The sequence below is a fragment of the Lepisma saccharinum genome, chromosome 29, assembly GCF_977018435.1.
Source record: "Lepisma saccharinum chromosome 29, izLepSacc3.1, whole genome shotgun sequence".
Classification (NCBI taxonomy): domain Eukaryota; kingdom Metazoa; phylum Arthropoda; class Insecta; order Zygentoma; family Lepismatidae; genus Lepisma; species Lepisma saccharinum.
Genome location: NC_139257.1, coordinates 33,076,534 through 33,093,642, shown reverse-complemented (window position 1 = coordinate 33,093,642; position 17,109 = coordinate 33,076,534). Strand labels below are relative to the sequence as shown.

The 17,109-nt window shown below is 38.6% G+C and overlaps 1 protein-coding gene across 6 annotated transcripts in view; it reads left to right on the top strand.

Moving 5' to 3' along the window:
* The window catches only part of Opa1 (Opa1 mitochondrial dynamin like GTPase), a 61,757-nt gene that overhangs the window by 33,525 nt on the left and 11,123 nt on the right, over positions 1-17,109 (top strand). For all 6 annotated transcript variants that reach the window (XM_083114258.1, XM_083114259.1, XM_083114256.1 and 3 more), the window contains 5 exons: positions 7,500-7,645; positions 8,592-8,753; positions 12,297-12,484; positions 14,618-14,832; positions 16,448-16,567. In XM_083114258.1, the coding sequence (XP_082970384.1) occupies positions 7,500-7,645; positions 8,592-8,753; positions 12,297-12,484; positions 14,618-14,832; positions 16,448-16,567 (831 nt within the window). The remainder of the gene's footprint in view (positions 1-7,499; positions 7,646-8,591; positions 8,754-12,296; positions 12,485-14,617; positions 14,833-16,447; positions 16,568-17,109) is intronic.

The window sequence follows — 17,109 nt, the reverse complement described above, 5'->3', positions numbered from 1 at the left end:
TGCCCAATGCTGATTGGTCATACATATCCCGGCCCCTCGGGAAAAAGAAAAAGGATTCGAGAAGCGATTCGTTTTTCTTTACCCTCACTAACCTTATACACTATTATGCAAACACACACAAAAATAAACATTCACGGCTATATAAAATTAAATTACACATATGTTGTTAAAAGAAACACTTGAAATGATGTGGCATGTTGACATTAACATACTCCTGTAATAGACATGTTGAAAATTACCATACTTGACATATACATCTACATTGATGCACTCTTGGAAATATACATATTAAAAATATTTGTAATACATTGCGGACAGAGTTTCTGCCTCCTATTCCATTCCTATTAAAGTTCTTGGGTGTCTTGAGTCCTGACTACCCATTATGATAAAGAATTTATATAGATGTACATACATATATATATAAGATACTTCGGTCACCGTACGTAATTTGTAACACTGTTTGTTCTCTTTGCCTTGAAGGGGATGGATTAATCTACCCTTTCAGCACTTAGTCCCAAAGAGACACATTTATAAAAAGAAGCCCTTGAACACTGTATTTAAGTCTGCATACACATATTAACTTTCTTTATACGTAGGTTCGGATATCACTTGTCTATGCGCACTATGGGTATGTCCTGGTTTTCATGGTTGTTACTTTCCGCTCGGTAATCTTGGGGGGTGACAACCACTATTCGGATACTCCCCATGCTTCCTGTGCCTCAGTGGGCATGGTGGATAGTTCCCAACATCTTGCTTGCGATGTATCGCTCTTCACCCCTAAGCCTGTGTGTTTTGGGATGGTGGCACACTTGTGATGGGTCACTGCACACTATCACTTGCCCCGTTACTTACACAATCTGGCTGTGTTGGTGGTGAATTCCCATGTTTGGCTTTGGCTGTACCTTGGTTGTGTCGACATTTACCTTTGGCCTACTCAAACATGGTGGTAGTGGAGATGTGTACTAATTTTGTTTTGGCATTTTTTAGCTCTGAGATACATTTCTTACCCTACCCTCAAATAGGACAACATAAATGCAAGATACTCTAAATATAAGATATATTAGAACATTGACAGTATATAAAATGCACAAAAATGAAATATAGGTCCCATATACTATTTACAATGGTTGTTCTGTATCCAGACAGAGCTGAACCCCATCCACAACTTTGCTTAGCATTTTTGAGGCACTTTGGATGCTAAATCGGGATGTAATAGTTTGAGCTTGTCGATGTACAGGTTGTATGCTTTGGGACTACATCTCCATAGCTTCATGTTATTTACATGTTGGTTACTTATATTTCTCCCATTGACACAATGTATAACATTAAAAATATTACATGTTACTTGACTAATACAAATTATTAATGGGTACTGCACTGTTACAATTATCCCTAACCAGTTCCTTTTCTATGGACTCATAGTCGTCTAAGTTAAGGAATGATACATTTACTAATCTGGGGGGTTTTACTTCACCTTCGCCACCATCACCCCCTACGAGAGCAGCGTTGGCTAGTTTCCCGTCGGTGGGGTGTATGGCATTATGGCGTCTACATCCTCCCATTGTTGAGGTGACTGACGTTTGTTGGTCTCTGGCTGTTGCTGGGTAAACCACTGTACCTCATCTAACGCCTTGAGAATCACGTCCATGCCCCTGGGGCTGAGGTGAACCAGGTCAGGCCTTTTGTAACTGCCATACCCCATGGTTTCCTCAAATAAGGACATATTTAATTCTTGACCCTGGTGAGTAAACTTGGAAGAAACATCAAGCACTCTTATATTACCTTTGTTCTCCAGTGAGGTAATTTTACCTAGGAGAGAATCATACCCTGCCCAGAACTTAGCTCTATTTTCCTTAGCTAGTCTGGGAATTGGTGGAGGTGTCAGAATGATTATCTTCTTGGCACCTTTCCTCTTAAGAACCCCTACTATGCACTCGAGGTTCCGCAGCACTCGGTCGCTGTCTTCCCCTCGGAGCATGTCATTTGTTGCAATCATCAACACTACTTTATCGTGCACACTTTTAGTACGACGGAGTTCACTGAGCAGCTGGCTAGAGGATTGTCCCGACTTACATAGCCCTACATGGTATCTACCGTCATAGTCCCTTTGGACTGGGTAACCAAACTTCTTTTGAGCTAGCCTAGAGAACATTGAATCTCCAATGGCTTGATGAGCCTTAATGATTGGATGATGATTACACTGGGCTGAACATGGTGGGCTTAATCTAGGTTCGGCATCGCCCCTCCCCACTTCAGGACGTTGCCTATCTAGTTTCCCTGACTGTGGCTTTCGGAATGCACCTCAGCTATATGCTCTGTGGACCCGAGAGGTCTTAACGAACTCCTACCCTGGGGTTCTATACCCCTTCTTGGTCCTTTACCTTTTTTCCCACTGATGGGTTCCTTAAACCTATTCTTATCCCTACGCCTATACTGGTTACTGTATGCTTTATCGGGATCTGATGGACCACTGGTGTCATCCTTCCCACGACTCACGTACGTCTGGTTGACGTGAGGGGTGGTTCTCCCATATGGAAGTCGTGCATGCCTTGTGCTATCCCTCTCAGGGTTTTGTGGTGCCTGTACACTTTCATACCTGAGTATGGAATTGGCCACTGCCTGTAAAGAGGTAAAGGGGGCTAGAACCAGCTGATCCCTTAAGCTACGTGGCAGCTGTTGGATGACATGCGTAAAAATCTGGTGGTCTGCAATTTCTGGTAAGGCCAGTCTAAACATCTTCACCTGTTTCCAAAAATATTTATGCATTGATCTATGTAGGTTAGGGTTATATTTGCCATTAAGGGCTTTCGATAATGAGGAAGCCCTCCACCCATCACCTTGAAAGTACTTCAGGAACTGTTTCCTAAAGTTCACGTACGATCGGAACTTGTGTTCGTTCCTTTCGAACCACTGGCGTGCCTCGTCCCGCAGACTATACGACACTATTTTAAGGGCATCTTCCAGATCTATTTCTAGAAGATCAAGATCCCTCTCAAATTCTTGTAGGAAATCAGAGGCCAGATTATTTCCCTGACCGCTAAACGTGGGCAGTTGTTTTAGGTCTGAGAACCTAACCCTGGCTGCACTTTCACGCCTTCTTCGGTTTTTCCTTTTCCGTTGGCTTCGGAATTCTGTGTCCGAACCTCCGGATGAGGATTCCGAGAAGTTATGTGAAACATGGTACCTTTGGGGGGAGGAATACCCACTACTATGATCTGACATTGGACCTCTGCTAGTGACTTCGGGAATTTTGTGCAAGTGGTTGGTGGTTCCGACGGCAGACTCTTTACTTGGGTGAGGACTTGGCTTGGTGCATGGGTTTACCGGAGCAGGTAATTTAGTAATGTACCTCTCCAACCCCTCTAGGCACGCCAAAATTTTCGTGAGGGCTGCACTATCTTTAGCCTGTTCGGTTGCCTGACCCTCCTCACTATTGGCTGATAGCGGAAGGGTGGGCTGCGGAACACTCTGACCCTCGGAGATGATATTGTGCGAACTAGGTTCTTCAACCATACAGTTCTGCATCTCCCTCCTCAATCGCTCAAGAATTCTATCTTCTATGGCGATGGCACTATCACTGCAGGCAATTTCCCTGCAAGTGTTCTCCAGAGCATCTAACCTGCCTAGGAATTGTGCTACGGTGGTCTGGTTGTCTGTGCCATTTACCCCTTGCACTATTTCCCTCAATTCACTAACTTGTTCAGATAGCTGGACATAGTCCCTATTGACCTGTTTTTCCAGCTCGTTACATCTGATTTCTACGTTACTGATCCTGTCGGTATTTGATGATACCGACCGAACCAATGCTTCGGACGTTTTTGTCGTTACGTTGTGGATGGAGTCCAGTCTGGCCTGGAACTCCATACGAACAGCCTCCAGTTTCCTATGCATCTCTGCTGATGCCTGAATGATCTCCCTTCCCTGACTGTCAAGCTTTTGTCCCTGACTATCAATTTTTTGCCCTTGACTATCAAGCTTTTGTCCCTGACTATCAATTTTTTGCCCTTGACTATCAAGCTTTTGCCCTTGGTCTTTGAGCATGGCAATAATTAAGGCTAGTTGGGAGTCTCCACTACCACTGGGGGATGACATATGGCCGGCTGGCCGTTCTAGTGACTTTGACCTTGTATCCATTGTAGTGAATCTGCTACCTCTGAGTCTCATAATCTCGTATGAGGGGAGATGAAATGATGATTGCTTTTTACGGGTGGTATATTATATTGCTTTAAAGTTGGTTTTACAAAAGGTTAACTTTAAATATATAATATATCAAAAAACAGCAAAAACAAAAGAGAACCACGCTTTACGCGGCCACACGCAGACCCTATTCCACGTGTGGTGTTCCGTATAGTAACAGATATCCCCTGAGATATCTGTTAAGCAACAGACGAACTTTAGCCTAACTTTAATAATCGGTAACTAGAGGAGGGCTTAATAGGCTTATGATTCACTAAAATGATAGAAGGTCAGACACCTTTAAACGACATATTTATTCATGGAAAAGAACATCACTTGTGGCATAGCTACCACCAAACATGAGCACTTCACTGTACAAGACACAAAAAAAAAGATATACAAAAGATTTTGTACTTACATATCAGCCGTTTTCATACTAGATCAATCAAACCTGGGGCTTTACCCACACTTTTTCACTCTTTATCGCCACATCCCGACACATGGACAAATTTGTGATATACCACACTAAAAAATTATGATTATGTGCTTTCTTGGTGTAACAAAGGCTTTGGGGGGTGATAAATGAATTTTCCTGGCTTTTCTGGGAAGGATGGCTAAGGACAACTTGGATATTCACTGATATCCTCTGGATGCTTCTATGGCGTCAGTCCTGCCGACCATGTGGTTTGGATTTCCACATGGGATGATGGACACAAAACTCGCTATTTTGCTGAATTTTCACTGGGATCCTTAAATGCACTTGTGGACACAATATCCCACTTGGTCACACACACTTAGGCCTGTGTTTCCTGTAACAGGACCTTAGATCCCTTTTCCCTTCATGTATCCTTTGTTGCTGGCACATGTGGCCATTCACACACTGAATTTCACCAGCAACTTCCAAGCTGACCTGCTCTCAGGTGGGTCTGTAATCCAAGTGAGCTTGACTAGCAAGCTCAGAACACAATAGGCCATCTGAAAAGTCCCCTCTGTGACGTCACAGCCTTGGCGGCTTCTCATTGGCCAGCTGGAGTCTTTTGAGATCTTTCCTTGTCTTTGGGAGAGTTGCCACTTTCTCCCGCCAGATGGCAGAGTTATCAATTGCTTAAGAAGCATAAACAAAAGTGTTATTTCAGCTTTTCTGGCTTAGTTATGCCAGATAATTGCAAATGAGTTTAATTTTAATAAATTAGGCATTATTTTACCTGTGGGTGAGTGTTATCTCTGATTTTCAGTAAGGAATAAAAGATTTAGTAAACATGTGATTTGGAGCACATGGTTTTTGTTCTCCAAAATGGCTACTGTTAGCCTAACAATGGTTGGTTCTTTATAAATAAAGCATTTCTACCCCTCCCATGAGTGACAACTGGTTATTAAACATGAACCATGATCCTAATTGGGGTTGGGGGGTATAAATTTCTGGGAGAATAGCTCTCACAAGCTTTCCCTGATGCCAACCTAATGGCCCTTGTACTTAGGTTGGCTTGTGGTTATTTGTGTGTGGGCATGTATGCCCAATGCTGATTGGTCATAGTTTGATGCCCGGTGGAGGCACATAGTGGTTCGGATCCTACTTTAAACTGTAGGTCCAGTCCCGATTAGCCTCACTGTGCATAAAGTGGACTCAAAACACCAAATCAACCAACCAACCAACTTCAGCATTGGACTAACATCAAAGGTTGATCCGAAAGGATGAGAAACGAGGAACTATGTAAGTCATACCGAGATTATAATAATTAATACCTTTCAACAACGGGAGATCATATTTCAGTTATTCTTTATAATGTATCATTTATGTGATCCATCCTTTCATAAATAATACTCCCTCTGTCCCATAATTATTGTCCGGTACACTTTTGTTTGTGGTCACAAAATACTTGTCCGATATTAAAACTGTGACACTTGTGTATACAGAAGAAGAAAATGAAACACGGGAATGAGTCATACAACGTTATTACTCAAGGATCAGTACAAATTGGCCGATTAAGTATCCAAAAGAACATAAATAAAAAGTTGCCATTTTGGCATACCGGACTATAATTATGGAACAGAGGGAGTAACAATAATTTTATAATTAGGCCTAACCGATTTTCAGGAGGAGGGAGGAAACTGGTCTCCATGAGTTGTCCCGTTTTTGGGACCAAATATTAAGGTCACCCTAGGTGGTCACATTCACAAAGACTGTGTGAGTTTGCTTCAAGTTTGTTGGAAGTTTGCTTCAAACTTGCATATTCAACCACAAAACTATTGCAAGCACCATCTTCCCATGCTCTATTCTGGGCTGAAATTTCTGACCAGTCCTCAAGGGGCATCTGCACTATACAACAAAATTATTTCTCTTGTATTTTTGTTTACAGTGCAACCTCAATTTTATGTTTTTGGGGGACCAAGCTGAAAAAAAAACAACTTCTTCAAATGTGGGAAAATATAAAATCAAGGAAAATTTCATGACATTTTGGTATGTGGGGATTATCAAGATTGAAGATGGGAAAATGTAAAAGCCAGGAATGTAAAATTGGGGTTTCACTGTATATGCTTGTATGAACTATAAACTACAAAAGAACTAATTCTACAATGCAAACAGTATGTACATACAAGAAAAATGATACAACAATGCGACTGGAGAAAACCTAATACCTCATTACACGTACCAGCTTTCTACATGACCTTGAGAAAATATCTGATATCTTTCTGAATACATAAACCCCTGTAACATAATCAATTTGCCATGTGCCAATCTGATAAGCCTTTCTGCACAGTAAGTTAATATGTGCCATGATAAATATATTCATTTATTTATATATTTAGGGCTGAACCGATACTCTTTATGGATTTCCACTGGTACTAATTCTTGAAAATTGTAACAATTCAAGACAGTTCAGAATATTTATAAATTTTAATATATAAGATTTTGACTGGGACTATACCATATCAATCTACCAGAGTTTTGCTTTCAAATATTCATAATTTCACATAAAATCATCATGTAATCATAGAATTCATTTTGTCCATAACATTTTTGCAAAAAAAGTAAAGAAAATTATGCATTTTGTTTACTTTACTACAGTATTTTTGCAGATGTAACATTTCCAAACTCCAGAAAAGTTCCACCAATACTTTCTGATGGTGATACATTGGTACGTGTATCAGTCAGTTCTAGTTACATTGGTATGCACTCAGTACAGACCTCTTAATTAAGTTCTGTGGTTACAAAAATGTCAATAGGGGATACATTTTGTTATAAAAGTTCTTATATTTCTTCAGTGTGCATTTAGTTGCATGATTAAATGTTTACACCCATATTGTCTATTGCAATTTTCTAGATAAAGAAAATTCTGTCCGGGAAGCTGTTTCCTATGAAGGCTCTAGGGTACTTTGCTGTCGTCACTGGGAGGGGCAACAAGGATGACTCCATACAGACAATAAAAGATTATGAAGAAAAGTTCTTCAGGAGCTCAAAGTTCTTTAAGTAAGTATATGGCCAGAATCTCCATAGTGAAGTGTTTAGCATAGCATGCTATGATGCAAAGATACCCTAGATTGGAATCCTGAATAAGATGTAGACATTCATTGTGCTTGTTCATCTGTTTTAACAGTTTTACATCGTGATTAATGTAGGGACTTAGGATATTAAAAATAACAAAAAGTACAATGTAAGTGAATATGTAACATGTACATAAGTAATATCAGGATAATTTCGTAGAGTAAGTTCACCATTCATACATGTAATTTTAAAAATTTCTTACAACAGATATAATTTTGTCAAAAGTAGAATTTATTAAGTTTCAAAACCAAAAACAAGCAGTCATTCTTCATAATGTTGAAATAATATTTTTCTTTATGCTAAATAACATATTCATATAGTTTTAATTTAATTTTGAGTTGTTTTAAATCGCAACCATAACATAATTTTCAAAGAATTTTAATTATTTTTGCATACTTGTACCATTTGTCAAAATAAATTAAAATTGGTTTTCATATTTGTAAAGAACTTCATTCTAACAATTTAGATTTTAACAAGAGGTACTCTTTATTTCAAAAGACATTTCTTTGACTGGTTATCTCAATTGTGGATTCAGTTTTGCTCTTTCGTAACACTTGTCATGCAAAGAAATGGGTGCAATGATAAATATAATCAATGAAAATCATATGTATTTGAATAATATTTACATGTATAAAATCTTGATATATACAGCAGAGAAGCTAAAACACCGTGAAATGAAAGGAAGTTTTCATCTGAAAGACAGGACACGACATTCCGAAATAAAGGACAATAATATGATTTCTTCAAATTTCCACTTCCTGTTTGTTTTTTATGGCTAGTTCCCAAGGAATGGATTTGATCTGCTTCTGACATGTACAGCATATGGCATTGGAGTGCATTTGAAATTAATATCCATATGCTTTTTTTTCAGAGATGGTGTAGTGCTCTCGTCCCAGGTGACAACTAGAAACTTGAGTATGGCTGTGTCCGAGTGCTTTTGGAAAATGGTGCGAGAGACCGTGGAGCAGCAGGCTGATTCCTTCAAGGCTACTAGATTTAATTTAGAGACTGAATGGAAAAACAATTTCCCCAGGTTAGTAATAGACTGCTTTATTTATTTTTCCACATATTTGTTCCAGAAAAAATATCCTTTCTTCCGAGTTCTTACGTTCTACGGTTTTAATGACATTATGGGCAACACTTCCGTCGTTTGGGTACTGCCATTGTTGCAGATTTCACACTCAAGCGACAGGCAACACTTGTTGAATCTTCCTCGACAATTTCACCAAGTGCACATCTGTTCCTCTTCTACCCTCCCTCACCCACCCAATGTAAAAATATTTTTTTTCACCTGAAGACAAGAGAATGGGTGCCCTCTCAAAATGTAGTATTAGAATAGTTAAAAACAATGAATAAACTCCAATTATTTATAGACATTTACTTTAAAGTATGTAGATTAAATTTCCCACAGAGCCAAATGGTTAGTGTTTGCCAAGTGGTCCCAGGTTCGATTCCTGATGGGAGGAGCTTCTTTCTTCATGAGTACAATTTGGAAGCTGCTTGAACCGACTGTTTGTGCCATGGAGTTTTAATTTTAATATGAATTATATTCATAAAAATAATAATAAAATGGCAGAATTTTGCTCTGAGTTGCAGGCTACTTATAGAAATTTTGGATCAGTAAAATTATTGGTAATATTACCAATTTGGTGATTTGCCTATATCAGTTGATACCGCTAGAGTACAAGTAAATCTCTACTGGAAACCTATAAAAATTATGGAAGTCATTACAATCAATTTAAAATTTATGACTCACTATAAGTCCTTCCACTATCACTCTAATCTTTAGTTACACATAAATTTATAAACGGCACAGTGATTATTTTATAACAGGTAACGTGTCACAAACTTGTCATTTGCATCATCATTTGACAGTTTTTTGTGAAAAATTTGGGACCATGTGTAATATGTGAAATACACCAAATATTATCTCTTATAAAATAATCAATTTGCTGTTTATAATTGAAGGGCTCGGGATGTAAAACATGGTGACATTTTGGTCATTTCTGCGTTCATTAAGAAGAAAGGTTATTATCAGCTATACTCTAGATAAATTGTTTTTGTGTTGTGTTTATCAATTTCAGAAGGCTTCACTGAGTCCAATGCAAATTGTATGACATGGCAATACTTGAAATTTAAGGATGGCACATTTTACTTTGTAACTCAAAAATGAACAAAATGTCAGTTACTGTGTTTTATACCTGAGCCCTTCAATTATATAGTTAACTAACTGATTACCTGGTGTTGCCCGGGCATTTATTTATCCCAATCTTCTATTAGACAGGAAAATAATGAATTCTAACTATAGTGTAAAAGAGTGGCAGATTAAAGATGTTCTCTTTGAGGGGCCGGCCCCCCGCCCACTGAACTTTCGGCACCCATCACACTTCCCTCAGAAACTATGGTCCTACCATATACATATGTCATAAAATCACTGTCATAACTAAAACATTCCAGGCTCAGTCATGTGTCATGTTTCTGCCCATCCAATCAAACAACCAGTAAATAAATCTGGAATAGAAGTGTAATAGTCGTGTTCCAGGATGAAACTATTAACATCGTGAATAGTCTCCAGTTTTGTGATCAGAGGCATGCCAAAGGGGGGTTGATGAGAGTAATAACCCCCTTTGTCCTATTATTTATAAAAAAAGAACGTACACCAATTTCGAAAATCCTCATAGTATCTTTCATTGTATGAGATTAGAACAAACGTCGCTCATACACTTTGGAAGTTCGTTTTTTTGATAAATCAAGGAGCACTAAAGGTCAAAGAAATGATTTTGTTAAAGGCCTGCAAAGTCTCTATTCTATCTTGGAACATTCTCCTTCACGTACGTTTAGTACAAGCCTATGTTACTTAATAAGTGATAAATAAGTGATATTATCGATTTCTTCAATTTCATCTTTATTTAACTGTAGAACAAAAAAAAAATCACTGTAAATTAAAAAAAGCTGGATGGGGCCTGCAGCCCCAAAGCTTAAAGCACCGCTTGCACCTCCAGTTTTTATAGCACTGTATAAAATACTACAATGTTTGCTGAGCACACCAATCATTCTAAGTTGTTTAACATCAATAAAATAAAGACTGTAATAGATTTCTCAAAAATCATAATAAATTATTTTTTATTAAATTAAATTTTTTCATCGTCGCCCTAGTGACTCTGTGGTTCATGTCAGGTTCAGCTGCTCTCTCTCTCTCTCTCTTCCTGGCTAAGGCCTTTCCACAGTGACTGCTTATGGAAAAAATGAGTGAGGAGACATAGGTGGAGAGAATATTTTCTAGATGATCTGTGAAGGGTCGATCACCTCATGACTTCTTTGATCCACCCTAGTAATATTATACAAGTCCGTCAACTTAAATTCATTTCAAGCTTATCTTTCGTCGCCCCCATTTCTTTCATCATCCTTACCTCTGTTCACCCCCGTGCATAATCGCCTATCTTTCATCTTATCCTTCCTTATCTTTCTTCGCCCCTCTCTCGCTGCCTTCTATCTTCCATCGCCCCCATCCTTTGTCATTCTTATATTTGTTCCCCCCCTAATAATTTGTCGCCGCCTAACATCCGTTGCCTACCATCTTTCGTTGCCCCCTATCCGTGGTTATTCTTGTCTTTGTTCGCCCCCTGTCTCTCGTCGCATCCTATCTTTCATCATTCTTATCTTTGTTTGCCCCCATCCTTCATCATTCTTATCTTTGTTCGCCTCCAGTCTCTTGTCGCCCCTATCTATCGTCACTCTTTTCTTTGCCCCCTGTCTCTCGTCGCCCCTATCTTTCGTCATTCTTATCTTTGATCGCCTCCTGTCTCTCTTTGCCCCTATCTTTTGTCATTCTTATGTTTGTTCGCCACCTGTCGCTCGTCGCCTCATATCATTCATTTTGTTTTGTTTTGATTGGTTTATTTTACTTTACTTTTTGTGCCACTTTTGGCTAATTTGCGGAGATGGGGATGAGTGATGAAATGATGAAATTGATGAATGGACATTTACAAACAACCATGCCCAAGCGGGATTTGAACCCGGGACCTCTGATGTCACAGCGCGAGGGTGTCTTGGAGTTGAACGGCATTGGTAGTGTCACTAATCATCTTAGCGACCCCGAAAACTATGGATTCCACACTAATATCGGTTGTTTTTTATTATTTTTACATCTCACCCCTTCCCAGCCCGACCCGTAGGGGTGCCAGGGGTGTCTTACCCCCACATTATTTCTTTCCAGATTGTAAGTGATATGTGTACCAAGTTTGGTTGAAATTGCTCCAGGTGTTTGAGAGTTATGCCGGAAAAACATATATACATACATACATTTTTATATATATATAAGTAGATACTAATACTAATAGATACTAAGACAGTTTCCTGTGTAATGGTTGTTGCGGATGCCTTGTAATCAAGAGTACTTTATTTGAGATTACATTGGTGATTCAGATCACTTTTACACTGTTGGTCTAGTCCAAATTATAATCTGTGCCTAAAGTGGACTTAAAATAACATTAAAATGTATGCACATAGATAAAATCTAATTGAGCTCTAACTTTAACCAACTATTTTGAACTTGGTTTTATTTTCTGCTATTCAGGTTAAGAGAACTAGACCGAGATGAACTGTTTGAAAAAGCACGTGGTGAAATTTTGGATGAAATTGTTAATCTTAGTCAGGTGTCTCCAAAGCAGTGGGAGGAAGTTCTTACAAAGAAGCTTTGGGATAAGGTAGCGACTCATGTGTTTGAGAATATATATCTACCAGCAGCTCAAACTGGCAGTTCAGGTATGAGGTAATTTTTAACTTCTAGATTTATTCGTTCATCTTATTGATTGATTTGGTTTATTTTACTTTGCATTTCTGCCAGTTTTGGCTAATTGCAAAAATGAGGAGGATAAGTGATGAAGTGATGAAATGCCGGGACACTCGTAAAGAACACAGGACCCTGGCATCATAATGCAGTGTGCTAACCACTCCACCACGGAGGTCGGCCACTCGTGATTCAGAAGCAATCTGGAATACTTGGGAGATGAAAATATTGATGATTCTAAACAAGTGAGCATAGATGATTACTATGATAATTAGAAACCATACATTTTGTGTAATATAATTTTTAGAGTTGATATATATCCCTAAGATATTTACCGGTATTAACATTCATATACCCCATAAGTTCTTTCAAAATTGGAAAGTCGCCCATCCAAGAGTCTACACATGTTGAACACCTTCTGCCAGTAAACATGGAGAGGAGAGATGGAGATGGGATCTGGCCAAAAAACAGCTACCAATTACACATCACAGTGTCTCGGGAACCGTTGCATAATGTTTTCTTGCATAGGATCATCAATACTTTCATCCCCCAATATATTGCACATTTCTTCTGAATCACCCTGTATAATATTGAATTATGATAGTATTTTGAAATATTGGAGTGACTTATTGAACTACATACCATTAATTAACTCGGATACACTTACTACTCCTTTTTCTGCAAAAGTTTTCCCCAGTGATCGATTTCGCCACTCGTCTTGTAGCTTCGTCAGGCATGAACTGTCTTGCTGCGGCTGGCGTGGTCCCTTCTTCTTCCGCTTATGCTTGTGGTGGCGCTAGTTGATGCAGCACTTTCACTTTTTGTCGTTCTCCTGCGGGTGTAGAGCTTCCTTCTGTTGCCGTGCCTCGGGGTTTTGGCGCTGTAAAAGGCAGTTCCAGATCTTGTCTGCTTTCGCGGGGCGGTGTTTTCTCGCGTGCGCAGGCGGGCTTTTTTGCGAACGTTCGGGGTCTGTGCTTGGTTTGTTGTTGCTGGGGAGAAGCAGGTTGGGTGGGTGCGTGTTGCTGGAGAAGAGCAGGTTGGGCGGGTGTGCATATTCCTGATGGCGGGAAGCCAGGTTTTATTGAGGGCCCCGGTATTGGTGTTGAGGTTGGCGGGCACATTCACTATTGCGAAGGTTTCTTTTGAAAACCTTTCTAGTGTGGATTTTGCTTGCATGATTATTTTAGAGGAGCTCCTCCCCTGCAACAAGAAACCAAGCAAAGACCCCAAACGTTCACAAAAAAGCCCGCCTGTGCACGTGAGCAAACACCACCCCGTGAAAGCATACGACAAGATCTGGAACCGCATTTTACAGCGCCAGAACCCCAAGGCGCGGCAACAGATGGAAGCTCTACACCCACACGAGAATGACAAAAAGTGAAAGTGCTGCGTCAACTAGCACCGCCACAAGCGCAAGCGGAAGAAGAAGGAATCACTGCAAGACAGTTCACGCCTGACGAAGCCACCAGACGAGTGGCAAAATCGATCGCTGGGAAAAACTTTCGCGGAAAAATGAATAGTAAGTGTATCAGAGTTAATTACCTATGTCCGCGTAACCGCCAAAATGATATCTTTAGATGCAATATACATACCATTAGTTAATAATTAATACAGAGTGGGGCAAAAAAAGGTAACCGAAACATGAAAATTAGATAAGACTTCGGTTACCTTTTATTTTGCCCCACCCTGTATAATGTTGCTAGAGTAAAAATCTTGCTGTCAAAGGTTTTACTTTGGTGTTCTGTGGACTGTGGAAAGATTTTGATGCAAATTATGGTAAGATAAAAATAAAATATTTTCTTTTTTAAATTAGATAAAACATCATTTCTGTAATAGTCTCACATAATAGTGTGAGAACCAGAGGAATGTAACCCAAAAATGTGGTTTTGTTTAACTCGAAGGAGCTCTATTTGAAGTCAGATCAATGTATCTCCTTAGCTGTGTAGTCACATATCTCCAATTTACTGATTTTTCTTAGGATCTGACATATTCCTAAGAATACATTGTTTCCTCTCTCCTGTACTTGATACATCAGAGTTACATCCACCTGGTTTTCACACGACGACATGTTGTCTAAATGTGTTTTAATTCATGAACGATTTCAACAGGAACTTTCAACACAACTGTTGATATTAAACTGAAGCAGTGGGCAGAACAGCAGCTGCCCCAGAAGTCCGTGGAGGCAGGATGGGAAGCTCTGAGGGAGGAATTCCAGGCGTTCATGGAGAAGGCCAAGAAGTCAAAGGACCACGATGACATCTTTGACAACCTTAAGACTGCAGTTGTTGAAGAAGCTATGAGGAAGCACTTGTGGGAAGATAAGGTAAGCATACTATAAGAATGATATGAGACTTTGATTGTTTCTTTACCTAAATATAAAGGGTTGCCTCAAATTCGACGTATTCCTTTGAAGGCATGATAGTACAGCGAATGTGCAACAAATAGGATCCATTTTCGAGATATTCCACATTTATTGAAAAAGTACCGATTTCCAGGTTAAAAATTAAAATAAGGAAAAAGTGGTGATCGAATTCAACTTGTTTTAATTTGCATGTCATGCCAACGTGTTGACAATGTTTTACGAAAAATAAAACAATCAAAAGCACCGAACATTTTCGAAGAGCAGGTCTAAACTTACTCTATGTTTAAATTTTCAATGAAGTTTGTTACCAAAAAACAGCAGATGTCTCAGAAAATCAATAAGACACCAAGCGTACAAACTACTACAAAAACTTCCTTGTTTTATCAGCTGTCCGATGACTTATTAATGTTCACCAAAATATAAAAATTCCTGGAAAAAAGTTCAATAACAACGGGGCAGGTAGAGTGCGATTATGAAATGGAAATTGAAAGAACAATTAAATAAAAGAAAGTTTGTATGTAAGTTTTAGTTCACAAGTCTTGCTCGAAATGTTCTCCCCTATGTCGAATACACACCCGAACCTGCTTCTATCTTAGTTACTCTTGAAGTGCAAGAGCTTCGAATTTCTTCAGCCGCATCGATGATTCTTTGAGATTTTCCACAGAAAGCATGGGTGTTGTGTAAACGAAAACCTGCCCCATTGTTATTGAACTTTTTTCCAGGAATTTTTAATTTTTGGTGAACATTAATACGTCATCGGAGAGAGGAAGCTTTTCTAGTAGTTTGTACGCTTAGTGTCTTATTGATTTTTTGAGATATTTGCTGTTTTTTGGTAACCAACTTCATTGAAAATTTAAACATTGAGTAAGTTTAGACCTGCTCTTCGAAAACGTTCGGTGCTTTTGATTGTTTTATTGTTCATAAAATATTGTTGACGTGTTGTCATGTGTAAATTAAAACAAGTTGAATTCGATGACCACTTTTTTCTTATTTTAATTTTGAAACTGGAAACCGGTACTTTTTCAACAAAATCATGCCTTCAAAGGAATACGTCGAATTTGAAGTAACCCTGTAGAACGAAAATTATCTTTCTTTTCTCTAAAACAGTACTGATGAGTATGTTAAAGCAAATACTTTCAAGCCAATACTAACACCAATACTGGTATCACCTCAAATCAATGAGGTAGAATTGTTTCATCTCAAGTCTTTCCCAACAAAATAACTATTATCTTGTTCTTAAATAGCAAAGGGGTTATTGTGGTATGTTAGGTTTTGTTTGGGTAGAGATGAAACAAATTAATATTAAATAATGTAATTGTAAAAACTAAATATGTATTTACAGTCATTTTGTGTAGCATGGTGCACCTGGTTACATAAAAGCAGTACTGGGTGGCACACTGGCACAACTAAACCACCAGCTTTGTAGGAAGATCTCAGAAGATTAGCTTTGAACCAGTTAATATTTTTGCTGAGAAGAAGCAATCTTCTTGTCACTAAATTATTACTTTTCAAGATGTTGACTCTCACAGTTACAAATTAAGTTTAGTAATTTCAAAATTTATGTATTTATTTCCAGGCTTCAGAAATGCTTCGAGTAATTCAGCTAAATACATTGGAAGATCGTTCTGTTCATGATAAACAACATTGGGATTCAGCTCTTAAGTTCTTGGAAAATAGTGTTGTTGAAAAGCTGAAGGTAAATGTTTATATATTAAGTGCATGAAGGAATATTATTTCTCCTCGTGTCCTGCCCTTTGTGATTTGTTAGCAAATAATATGAATCGATTTTGAAAAGTATTAAAAACTCTTAGTATTCTTTGATGTAAGGTATGAGATTTTTTTTTTTTTGTTATATTGTTGGTGTTCACCTTCAGTGCAAGCTGTCCTGGGCTCGATTCTTGGTGGGAGCTTCAAAATTTTGGTGTCATTGATGATATTCTGTCCACATTCCATGCCATTCATACCACATTTTAAGGTGGAAATAATGTGTGGCAGATAATGTTGAGAAATATATATATATTTTTAAAAAAGTCTTAAGTCGACATCATTCTTTGTCCAGTTTTTTTTTAAATCTTTATTTTCACTGAATATATTAAAATATGCAATCAAGCAGAAATCAAGAGCACCTAACTTACTTTCTCCCTTTTAAAATGATTCACTGTGAAGTCGCATGGTGCTTTTCAAGAAGCTTCACTGTATGGGGTTTAGGCTTTCTTTTTGGTCTTCACATGATGAACC